Source organism: Halichoerus grypus, chromosome 9, assembly GCF_964656455.1.
Source record: "Halichoerus grypus chromosome 9, mHalGry1.hap1.1, whole genome shotgun sequence".
In the NCBI taxonomy this organism is placed as follows: Eukaryota; Metazoa; Chordata; class Mammalia; order Carnivora; family Phocidae; genus Halichoerus; species Halichoerus grypus.
In genome coordinates, this window is record NC_135720.1 from 86,187,521 (window position 1) to 86,199,342 (window position 11,822).

Consider the following 11,822-nt stretch of genomic DNA (forward strand, 5'->3'; position numbering starts at 1 on the left):
ATCATGGCAATCATTTACAAAGGAAGTAAGATCCAAGGACGCTAAAGAGGAACGCGAAGCATGCTGAACAGTTCTGAGGGCAAAAAGAGCAAGAGTAGAAAGAAATGAAAACACACTGATAGAGACACATATTGCTGTAGATGACAAAACAGTTACCTAGAACTGTAAACACACACAACCCAGGCTAGATTTTACACAGGCACATAGTGAGACTTCCCTGGGGTGATAGGATATCAAGGATTAGTACAGGCAGAGTGAAAAGACAAATGAGTATGTGTGTTCAGATTTCCTGGAATCTATACAGGAATCCCAATTTCCCTTCACATAAGTAGCACCATTGATGTAAGTAGAAAACAAAGGTTCCATTAAGGCTTATTATGTGATTTAGATACCCTGGTAGAGAATTTTTCTGCCCAAACTGTTTTAGCTGCTTATTTTAGGTGAAGTAGTAAGAAGTAAGATCTTATAGCACATCTTATATTTTAGCTATATAGTCCAGATTCATCTATGGTAGAAAAAAAAAAAATTCTTATAAAATGTAGTAAAGGCCTCATGAAAACATGCCAGTCCCTCCCCAGACTTATATCTGAAAACCAGGTAAACAGCAATGTCATTTGATTTTCCTTTAAAAAAAAAAAGTTTATATACATTAAATGTAGACAGTTTTTAGTAAATATTACCTGAAATTAGACATCATTATTTTTAAAAGGCTTCATTTTGTTGGTTTACCTGGCTTTCAAATTTTCACAGAAAAATTGGGGAATGGCAAGTAAGTTTTTATAATCATATATCACCCTCAAATATGTCAAACATGATCTTAAAAAAACAAGACACATTAATGTATTACTTTAAAAAGCAGCAGTCCAATTATTTACTCTTATAATATACTCAAGATAACATTTGCAATTGTTGGTGTCATCACTACAAACCGCGATAGTTTTCTTCTTGCTGTTTTCTGACTATGAAATTCTTTAGTACATGAATGTATTATTAACAAACATTTTAGTAGAAATCCTATGTCAACAAAATCAACATCTCTGTCCTGGGAGCCTATTATTTCCTCAAATATTAACTAAATATGATTTTGTGATTTCAGTGGACACATTCAAAATATTCAGCATTCGGTACACCATTACCATCACCACCAGCACTGCACAAAACAACCTAGAATTGCATCTATTGCATGTAAAGAGTCTTCTATCCAATTTGTGCCACTTCTATGATGTAATGAATGTAGAAAATATTTCCACTCATGGTTTTCAGTACTTATTACAGTGAATAAAACAGAAGTAAAGAAAAACTATAGAGAATAATTTTGTATTTATTCCCTTGATGACTTACAGGATAGTCTATTTTTCTATAGAAAATAGAAATCATTTATTATTATAATATGTAAGTAGAATTTTTAAAGCCTTATTTTAAAACCTGGGATTACATGTTACCATATAAAGTAAAGACATTTTGGAATAAAATTAGGTAGGAATGAGCAGCACAACTGTATGTAATTATTAACCTCTAACCTTGTGAATATCATTATATGGTAGTTTATTTGAAATGGTATTAAATAATTCCTTCATAAGATTTTCTATAGTGTTTATATAAAATATTTAAGATTTAATACACTTTGCATAAATTTTACTAAATTAAGAGTCTGCAGATTTTCACATTCCTTTCCTATAACACAGCAATGCCAAAAAGATCTTCTTTAAGTGAGGTAAGGAATGCTGAATATATTTTATAAGAATTACTTCTAAATGCAGCAGCTACAATTATGTCATCAGGAATTATTTATCCTTACCTTTCTGACTCAGAATACCTAAACAATTAAAGAACACACATTTAGAATAAAGAGAATACAGGCTGTGCAATTTTACTGATACAGCATATATTCTTCCCCTATTATACAAAGTTTTCCTAGTTCAGTTCTAGTACCACGATAATGATTTTAACATAATCACTTATTTGTCTATGGAGCTATTCCTTTCTCATTTTGCCAGCTAATTAGCCAAAAGAAATAGACGTGCTCCCACGTGATTTATACATCAAATGTCTAAAATCACTCATATTCTTACTCATTTACAAAACAAATGACTAGTCCAACTTCTATAAATCCTAGCACTGTTTCAACCCACATCTCATGATCATGACCTGCAAAATCTTTGAAAATCATGCTTAATGTGCACACAACTTTGTTTTTGTGCCTTGCTACCATTCACAAAAAAAGCTTCCAGAACTAGATTCACTTTCGTCTCCTCATCGGCAGTCAATTTCATGATAGAATTTTAACTACTGGAAAAAAAAACCAAAACAGATTCTCTAGATTTTATTAAAACAGCAATAAAACAAACAAACAAATACTAGTTTCTGGTGTTAATTGTCTTATTAGCCAGCTTGTAGCATCACATTTTCTGTGTGTACTGTAGCTTCTTATTCTAGGGGACACTAATTAGTTTTAAATGGTGTTAAATACCATCCCTGCAGTTGCAAGTGCTTCTCTGGGATTTTTACTAGAGAAAAGAACTCCTGTAATTTAAAACCACTTTGTTTTCTTCAGCCACAGCTGTTAGTGAAACACTGACCTGTAGAAATCTTAAAGGTTTTCAACCCTCTCTCATTGCCATTAGTCTGCATTTATTTTCTAACACGTCTTCTCCCCGTGTACCATTGCTCTTCCATAATCCCCATCCCCCAAATTGCTTTCAGCAGAGAAACCGCATCTAGCTAGTTAAGCCCTTCTCTCTCTTTCCCTCCCACCCTGACCCCTTACAAAGCCTTGGCTACTCTTAAAGAAAATTCTCCAACAACGTGTCAATTTTATATTGGCCACAAAGACAACTTCTGTTGGGGAAGGGGGAGGAAAGAGGGACTGGAGCTTGGCTGTCCCTTTCCACAGACAGGGATCTTTGTGGCGATCAGAAAACATTTCCTGCATAAAAAATCAACACACTCTCTAGTTGCAGGGTTGGGGAGCGAGAACGAATACGTATCAGCCGTGTCCTCAAAGGAATGGAACACATCCGTTAACCTTACAAACAGGAAAGTTATTTTCTCAAAATATGTCTGCTTTCTTGCATTATTAAACGTAATCCACAATCTGAAATCCTCTGGTAGCTCCCCCACTGGGGATTGGGTGAAAGCTATAAATCACTCCTGTACTTTTCTCTTTTTCCTCTGCATTTCCGTTGCACTATTTCTTCCATCTAGCTCATCTCTGACATGCTCCCACTCTCCTCGTGTGTATCAACAGGGGACCAAGGAGAGCAAAAATCACCCAAGAGGGCTGACAGGTTTTACAGGATCAGCCTGTGTTTTAATTCTACCCTTCACTCCTGCCTCCAAGTGGTTTCACAGCCAGGAGACCCCAGAGTTTGCACTTCCAGTGGGGTTTCGAAAGAGCAAGCACACGGGATTTATTGTGCAAAGCATTTTTTTTTAAATTATAGGGCCTGTGGGGGAGGGGGACACCCTTGTTTTCAGGGGTCAGAAAGTCATTTGGTCCAAACAGGCTTGCTATTGAGTTTGTGTCACCTTTTCGTCCTGCTTCCCCAACTTGGGGCAGCACAACTAAAGGGGTCTTGGCTGAGACAGTGAGACAGAGAGAGCAAAGACCAGAGGAAGTGAAGGGTACTTTTTACAGGGCTATAGCATCAGGCAGAAATCCTACAAATCCATTTCACAGGAGTGTGCATGAGAGAGAGTGCATGTGTATAAGTAGATCTCCCCAAGGGGCTGCAGCCCAATAACGACCCCCCACCTCACCAACCTCCACTGCAAACTGGCTCCACGTTTTTGACGCACTACCAGGGCATCCTGATGAGAGCTATCCCATCCTCACCACCCCATCTCTAAAATCTTGAAACCCAAAAGTAGTTTAAGGGACCTTTATTAGTGAAGATCACAAATCAAATGACTCCAAAGATGATAGAGTTAAAGAGCAATGATTAAGCTCTTGTGTTGAAACCACACAACTTAATACCATCTCCCAACACCCCTCCTGCCTCATCTCCCCCTCTCTGCTGGGCACTTACCTTCTTTGGGCGGTCGCTTGGCCTCTCTGGTAAGATTGCAGACCTGGGTGGTTTGCAGCTCCTGGGTCAGGCAGCCCTCGGTCTGCTCATTCAGGGGTAACACCACGTTATTTAACAAAACCAGCGACTGGTCGTCGATCCCCCACTCTCCCAAATGCTGAGGGCAGGTGCATTTTGTATACATAATCCCACATGATTCTGTTCTCCCATTTTCTGATTTTAAGCAGCTCTCCAGCCAAGTGCATAATACATGGCAACCAAACTGGCTCGGGCTCACCTTGTTCAATACCAAAAACTCAAAAAAGGATTTCTGATCTTCTTCCCCTTTTTTCTGTAATCCTGGGAAATCGGTTGGAAACACCCGACGTATTTGAATAAAATTTTTATCATACTGTAGAAAAACGAAAGCATTCTTGGAATCGCAGAGTTGCATTATAGAATGATTCTTTCTTAAAAGATCCTTTATTTTTTCATGGGAAAAATGATCAAACTGATAAGCCAAGAGGGAAAAGTTAGAGCAGCTAAGGTCCTTTTTGGAAAATTTCAGGTAAATGCTATATTTGGTTGGATCTGGATTTTCCAGCGTCCAAGTGCAGTTTGTAAAGTTTTTGGGAAACATTTCACTTACAGAATACGATCCATAAATGACTCCCTTCACCAAAGTTGAACACCAGAAGTCTTGGGCAGCATTAAATCCAAACATAACCAGGAGATAGGTGGAAAATATATAAATCAGCAGGTTACGAACAGCCTTCATCCTATGTCATTTGGCCTGTAAAAATGGCAATGAAAGTAAAATGCAAGTAGGAGTCTACGCGCATTGAAAAAAAGAAACTCCTTCCAATATTACAGCCAGCTGTTTTCAAGATTTCAGTAAAAAACCCTTTTTAAAAGAAGGGCAGGTAATTTTTTTATTTTATAACGCTAGGAAAGTATCTGTTGCTGTGTGAACAGCGCCCTCACGCGGTCATTCACAATGGCAAAATTCTCCACATTCAATTTAAAAATAATATTTAATAGATGATTAACAGGAATGCTCTATTTATCTATCAGGATTTCCTCCAAGTGCATTATGAGTCTATTGAAAGAAGAGGAAACATATATTTTTAAAATATCATAAGCTAAATTTTAATTTTTGAAAAAAAAATTTTTTTTAAAGATTTATTTATTTGACAGAAAGAGACAGTGAGAGAAGGAACACAAGCAGGGGGAGAGGGAGAGGGAGAAGCAGGCCCCCCGCAGCGCAGGGAGCCTGATGTGGGGCTCGATCCCAGGACCCCGGGAACATAAGCCGAGCCGAAGGCAGACGCCCAACGACCGAGCCACCCAGGCGCCCCTAATTTTTGAAATATTTTTAAGCAACCTATACAACCTTTTCTCTCCCTCAGTCGGCCTGCAGTAAACATCATCACACAAAATCTAATCTGATAATCTGGGAACAGCTGTCATCACATTATTTCTCTTATCTTAAACATGAAAAATAATTTCGATAAAGGATAGCCACGATTTTAAAAACATGAATGATAATTTGTTGAGGATGAAACATCATCTCCCAAATGCCCATACTTGTCTTTGCAGGGACCACCTTGTGAACTGATGGGAATTCCTGTGCAGAAACACTGTTATTCATGTGGATTAATGAAATTTTAAAACCATCATCTGAGAAGGGGTATAGATGGGTAGATACATGGGGAAGACTTTTCAACATCACCACCAAGAACCAGGATTTAAGGCAGTCATTTCAATGTGACATGCCCTCTTGGGATACATAAAGTGGATCACTGTATTAGTATCTGTATCCAAAGGCAATGTCAGTGAAAAATCCCAGAACCACGGTAATTGAGCTGGCTTCAGTCTTTTAATTTTTTTTTAATTAGGACTATTTTATCTAGAGTTATCTACTGTAAGATTTACACATGGTAGATAAAAGACATTAGCATTTTCTTTCCTAGCAGATTTCAATTACTGAATTGCTCCTTTTCCAACAAGAGCTCCAAAGCTCCTTTTCTATTTTTTAACCTGGCCTTGCATAATAAAGTAATCCTTGGTTATATTTACCTCTGTAAGTTGTTATCCAAAAATAACTCGAATTTTTTTCAGCTTTAACCTTTAAGAAGTTATTTCTTAGAATAAATGACACTGCTTTTTTGTTTAGCCTTTGAGCTGAGAAAAGTGATGCCAAGTTAATTATAAAAGTCTTTAGGCTGCAGTCTCTTCCACTGTTCTGTAAACAGAGACAGACATACAGACATATAGACAGTTAAGAGTTTTCGAGTCTTTGCCTGGGTCCTCTCTGAACCAAAGGATAAAACCCTCTTCCTTCCCATTGCATAACACACACCAACGCATGCACACAAATACCAGTGACCGAAGTCCCTGAAGATAGATCTGCATTTTCCAGATCATAATTCAAATTCTATGTCTTGATATAGGAGAAAACAGCCCCAACTCTAAATCTCTATATAGCAGCAGTTTAAAATAACATCAGAACTGCTGGGACTATCAAAACAGCGTTCTCTGTTTCAAGCATACAGCTCAATGAATAATGCATTTTCTTCTTGAGAAAATAAAGCCAATGAGCATTTAAAGGTTAAAAAATTGGGAAAGTTGCAGGAAATTCTGGAAATAATTTCCTCTTTTTTTGCTGTAGCACTTTGCAGGCAATGCAGGTCTGCGCAGTGTTCTTCAGGATAGAGTGTAGGCGTTGAGAGCCAATGTGACAATAAGTGTCTAAATTAGGAATTCCATCCATGAAAGGGGGCTTCATTTTATAATAGGTAACTCAAAAAGAGGTCGTATTTCTTTTCCCAATGAAATCCGGTACTTTTGCTTCCATTTATTTGACAGTGCATGTCTGCATTGCTGTGCTCATCAAGAATTAGAAAGAGTGAGGAAATAGCTCCGATTTCACTTTCAAGCTTGCTCAAGAGAGCCCCCTCAATATAATGCTCTTTATCTTAATCCTTAAGCCTTGGTGTACGGAGCCTTGTTTTATTCTAAAGAATCAAAAATGAATCATTGAACTCTGCCGCCCCCCCAACCCCCGCCCCCGACTGCAGGGCCAGTTCAAACAATTGTATTTCCCTCTTCAAGAAAGAATGGAGTGGGGGTGTCTAAGGGATGGCTACCAAGGTCTCAAGGATGTTGTGTTTATTTATTTATTTACTTATTTGTCTCCTGCTGAGAAGCAAACCGGCATTTAGTTTAGCTATTCTCAAAACTGATTTTCTCGGTGACACTTTAGTTTAGTCAAACATAGACGGCGCCATCACTCCACTAAATTTTTTTCCCCAATAGAAGACCCACTGCCTCCCCTTATCTTAACTTCCTTCTAACCTAAAAATTTCTCCCCATAAAATAACCCCAATCACACACAACCATCAGATTTTCTAGGTCTCCCTGCCTATTCCTTCTGACCCAGCACATCTCTTGAAAAACAGACTTCTCTAACTTTTCAACTGCGGCGTTTAAGTAAATGCAGACAGTCGGGTTTCCTCGCAGCCCCTCCATCTGCCAGCAACAGCCTTTCCTTTCCTGTCCTCCCTCCGCAAACACCTAGACGGAGAGCTCCTCTGTGGCGACCCCTGGCAGAGGGAAGGTGACCCCTGGATCCCCCCTTCCTTACCTTCCACTCCGAAAGCTCAGGGAGGCTCTTGCTCTAAGACACCAGCACAGGCACGCGTCCCAGCAACAGTGACGGAGAGACTCCCCTTCGGTCCCAATCACCGTTGCCCATTTTCCCCGGCTCAGCTTCAAAAATCAGGATTTATTTTTTTAAAATGCACACTTAAGAGAAGCAAAAGATGGGGGGAAAATCAAAGAGGGGTGCGTGGGAGAAAAAAGCCCCCAGGACCCCGGAGCCTGACGCCGAATCCAACTGAATCCAACCTCCAACGGAGGTGGCGGGGAGGGGGTGGGGGTGGGGGGGAGGAAGCCCCCCGTAGAGAGCCTCTAAGGAAACAAACAAACAAACAAATGCAAGTGGCTTAAAAGCAACGATTTGTTTTATCAAATCGAAGCCCAACAAACCGATTAGCCAAGAAGCAAAGGAAGCGCTGAGACGAGAAGTGACCGGCGACAGCAGCGGCTGCTAAGGCAGATTTGTTGGGGTGGTGGGTTTATTACAGGAGTATTCGTGGTCGGATCGGAAGGCTCAAGCTTATGCTTTTTCCTCTTTCCGCTTTCCTCCCTCCTCCTCCTCCCCCCCGCAGGTACTGATGGACGGACCGCGACTAAGGAGAGGGGGGAAAAATCCTTGGCTGGTGATGTCGGAAAGCTGTTTGAATGCCCAGCGAGGAGGGGCGCGAGAGGGAGCGAGATAGTAAAGCTCTGTCTCGGGTATGCGCGCCGGCGCGCGGCGCTCGCTCTCCCCGGGGCGCGCGCGAGGGAGGGGGTGCGCGTCCCCGGGGTGTGCGCCCGCGCGCCGGTCTCCCGCGTGCTCGTGCGCGCGCGCGTCCCCGGGCGCGCCCCGCGCCTTGCGCTAGCACCCGTGCGGTGCCCCAGGCTGCCGGCTCGAGGCTCGACGAGCGCCGCGCCGCAGCTGTGCCTTCCCGAAGTTCTGCCTCCCGAAGGCGCGGGCGGGTGTGTGTGAGAGGAGAGGAGGGAAGCGGCGGGGTGAGAAAGGAGGGAGGCCCGGCGGGAGGGCGGGAGAGAGGCGGGCGGGAGGGGGGCTCCGCGGGGCTCCAGCCAGGGCCGCCGTGAGCCTGCACGTCACGGCTACTCAAAACCAAGCACGTCCCGAAAGCAGTATTTTCTGCGTCTGGGAGGTTTTTGCATCCTCAGTTCCCACCGCTGGGGCTGGCGGCGACCAACTGTAAGAGAAACTCACTGGGAGGCGAGGCAAGGGGGGTGCGGAGGACTGGAAGGCGACTCTGACGGGTGGGAAGTAAATACTGGACTTGGTCGTCTTTCTTTCTTTCAGCGCGGACCTGTCGCCGCCGAAGAGCTGTCATTTCATCACCGGGATTCAGATGAATTGATCCAGTCCTCAGCGGAGGGGGCACATCTCGGCTCCTGAAATGCTGCGTGTCTCTGGCTGGAACAATACCAGTTTTTCTCAGCGAGGCTGCAATTAACATCTTATTTGTTCTGGCTAGATACAGGCTTTGTCAGGACCGCGGTGCGGCGACCGAGGTTGGGCATCTTGCATTGCTTTCTGCATGGCAATGGGATCGTGGTTGTGGGGTCTAAACTTTTGTTTTCTTAATGTATCTGATTCCTTTTCAAGTTTCCTTAGTAACAGGTTTGTGGACAGAGGTGGAAAAAAAAAAAAAAAAAAACAAGGGAAAGGGGGAGGAAAGGCTACCAGATTCTCTATTTAGCAGCAAAAAAAAAGAAATTTCCATCACTCCCCACCTTTAATTAATTAATTAATTTATTTATTTATTTAGCACCCTGGACAGTTGGCTGACGAGTATTTGATGAACTAGCTTCAGATACAATGCTGCAAAAGGTCATTCGCCTACTGATTATGTCTCTACTTGTAAACGCAGTTGGTGGTTTGCAAAACAAGTGGCAAATAGTATGGTGATATGGCGGGGGAGACCACAATGGCTAATTCATATAAAGTGTTGGAGTCTTCCTAAGGGTGAGTGGCTTAAGCGTCAGGTGAAGTGGAATAAAACAAATTTCCATCATTTTTTTTCTCTGTACTCTTTCTGCATTTTTCTTCCTCTTGTTGTTCCTCTCCCCTGGGGCAGATGGAGAGTGAAGAACATCATTTTAAAAGAGGACTATAGTGAAAACAGAAAGGTGCCAAGGATCTTTTATTCACTGGAGTTGTTTGAAATATTAAAATTGGCCCTTTACTTCTTAATACATATTGATAGGGTGACCCTCTTCAAGGCTTTTTCTTCTAGGACAAGTGTTCAGAATAACATCCTGTAAGGGAAACGGTTAATCATTCCCCAACCAACAAGCTTTAACCATGTTCCAGGAACATTCACTGGCTGAGAGAGCAGCCTGTGTGGCGATTTGGTTTCGTATCATTTTTGGTTCATTACAATATTTTTTATTCATTTAAGGGAATGTGAAAGGAAAATAAGGTTTATGTCTAGGGCATAATCCAAAACATTGTGTCTGAAGCAAACACGTTTTCTTTTAAAAACAAACAACATTCAGCAATACAAAAGAGAATCACATTTCCTTTATTTCAACTTCCATAGAGATAATAATTATGATATTTGCAAGACATTTTGGTTAGTTCTGTTATTTTGCCAGAAGCAAAAATAGAGATTGATGACAAATGCTAAAAAAATGGAAAAAAAGTAGAGGAAACAATGTGAGGTTTAGATATATAGCTATCTTGCATCTAGTAATTTCTCACATTATCTTCGAACACTGTGGTTTTGATGTTTCTTAGAAAATCTTAAAGTCATGACATAGTATAAGAATAACAGCTGAAGGGGACAATTTAAAAATACTTAATCCTAAATGGAAAGGAGTACTCATTCCCAGGGTCATTTATATTCAGGTAGAACACAGGGCTGGGTCAGGGAGAAAGCCACCCTTAATAAAGCACTTCACCCTTCACACTGTTTCCCATAACCTTCATAAATTGCAGGCTACTGAGCCAGCCTGATGATGATCCTGCTGAGGTATATTTATAGCAGATGATTTGTGGATGATAAATATGCCAAGCAAGACACCATCTCCAGTAACCCCAGGCTGGTCTGACTTCCTCAGGGGGTCATAATCAAGAATCACAAAAAGAACCATGTATGGAGAATCTGGTCTCTGAACCCTGACAACAGCACAATCCAAAGGCAAACCAAGGAAGAACCACCCTGATTCATGTCTACTATGTTCCATGTGGAAGCACTGCTGATATATTGACCCAACAATAAAAAGAGCAGCAGTTTACGTACTGTAGGCTCTCTGTGTCCTTTCCTCTCTATTGAGATTGGTCTGTTTTTATGTTTTAATACATTTTAAAAATCACCATTTCAGATTATAATTATGAGCCTTCATTTGCCTCTCACAAGTGCCTGTGTGTATCTGTGTATGTATGTCGGTATATATACAAACAGACCCATATTTAACACATACACACATATATACGTGTGTGTATATATGCATACATTATATATAAAGTGCATACACATACATATATATAATATGTTCATATGTATTTCAGTTATTACACATGTATTTGGGAGCATGGTTTTACTAGGCTCCTTTTTATTTCTCTTTAGTAATAAAGTATTCTCACCCCAAAACTACCAGATTAATTGTACAAACTAATTTTCATTTAAGTTTCCTTGCCACCTTTCGAAAGGACTATTAAGAAATCAGTGTCAACACATCAGAATATAAACTTGTATTTTAAATTGGCCCAGGCATGTAAAGTTAAAGTCTTTCAAATTTATCTCTCCTATTATTTATACATTTTTAAAGATTACTTCAGAGAAATGAGATTTCCAAGTATAATTATCTTTTTCTTCTATTGCTTTTTATTTTTTGCTGTTTAGTCCTTCTATCTTTGGAAGGAAAAAAAAAAAAGAACCCCATCCTCCAGGATTATTGCTAAATTCAGTATCACCTGCACAATTCTCGGACTCAAATGATAAGAATATGTTTGGAATATGCTTACTTAGTCTTAGAAAGTGTTTTCTTCCCCCTCACCCCTTTCTCTCATAGTCCTTGTGGTATTACTATATTACCACTTACAAATTTTAGAACTTTCTTCAGTAAGTCTTTAAGAAGCACAAACAGGGATGCCTGGGTGGCTCAGTCTGTTAAATGTCCGACTCTTGATCTCAGCTCAGGTCTTGATCTCGGGGTCGTGAGATAAAT

General features: G+C 40.8%; 1 protein-coding gene and 1 long non-coding RNA gene across 9 annotated transcripts in view; one reads left to right on the top strand and one right to left on the bottom strand.

The window, feature by feature from the left end:
* ADGRB3 (adhesion G protein-coupled receptor B3) overlaps nucleotides 1–8,374 on the bottom strand; it is a 711,244-nt gene extending 702,870 nt beyond the window's left edge. For 2 of the 4 annotated variants that reach the window (XM_078055167.1, XM_078055164.1), the window contains exons 1-3: nucleotides 7,654–7,909; nucleotides 6,087–6,252; nucleotides 4,029–4,800 (exon numbers count right to left, since the gene is read on the bottom strand). In XM_078055167.1, the coding sequence (XP_077911293.1) occupies nucleotides 4,029–4,785 (757 nt within the window). In that variant the 5' untranslated portion in view covers nucleotides 4,786–4,800; nucleotides 6,087–6,252; nucleotides 7,654–7,909. Of the gene's footprint in view, nucleotides 1–4,028; nucleotides 4,801–6,086; nucleotides 6,253–7,653; nucleotides 7,910–8,057 lie in introns of those variants that run through there. The other 2 variants (XM_078055165.1, XM_078055166.1) reach the window with 2 other exon arrangements.
* A 38-nt stretch (nucleotides 8,375–8,412) lies between these two features.
* On the top strand, nucleotides 8,413–10,923 carry LOC118547204 (uncharacterized). 5 transcript variants are annotated; one of them, XR_013441223.1, is made up of 3 exons: nucleotides 8,421–8,642; nucleotides 8,950–9,615; nucleotides 10,591–10,923. It is a non-coding gene; the product is annotated as an uncharacterized LOC118547204 (long non-coding RNA). The 5 variants fall into 5 exon arrangements; XR_013441222.1 differs by having other exon boundaries at nucleotides 8,426–8,642; nucleotides 8,950–9,161; nucleotides 9,419–10,923; XR_004923004.2 differs by having other exon boundaries at nucleotides 8,413–8,642; nucleotides 8,950–10,923.
* The last annotated feature ends 899 nt before the right edge of the window (nucleotides 10,924–11,822 follow it).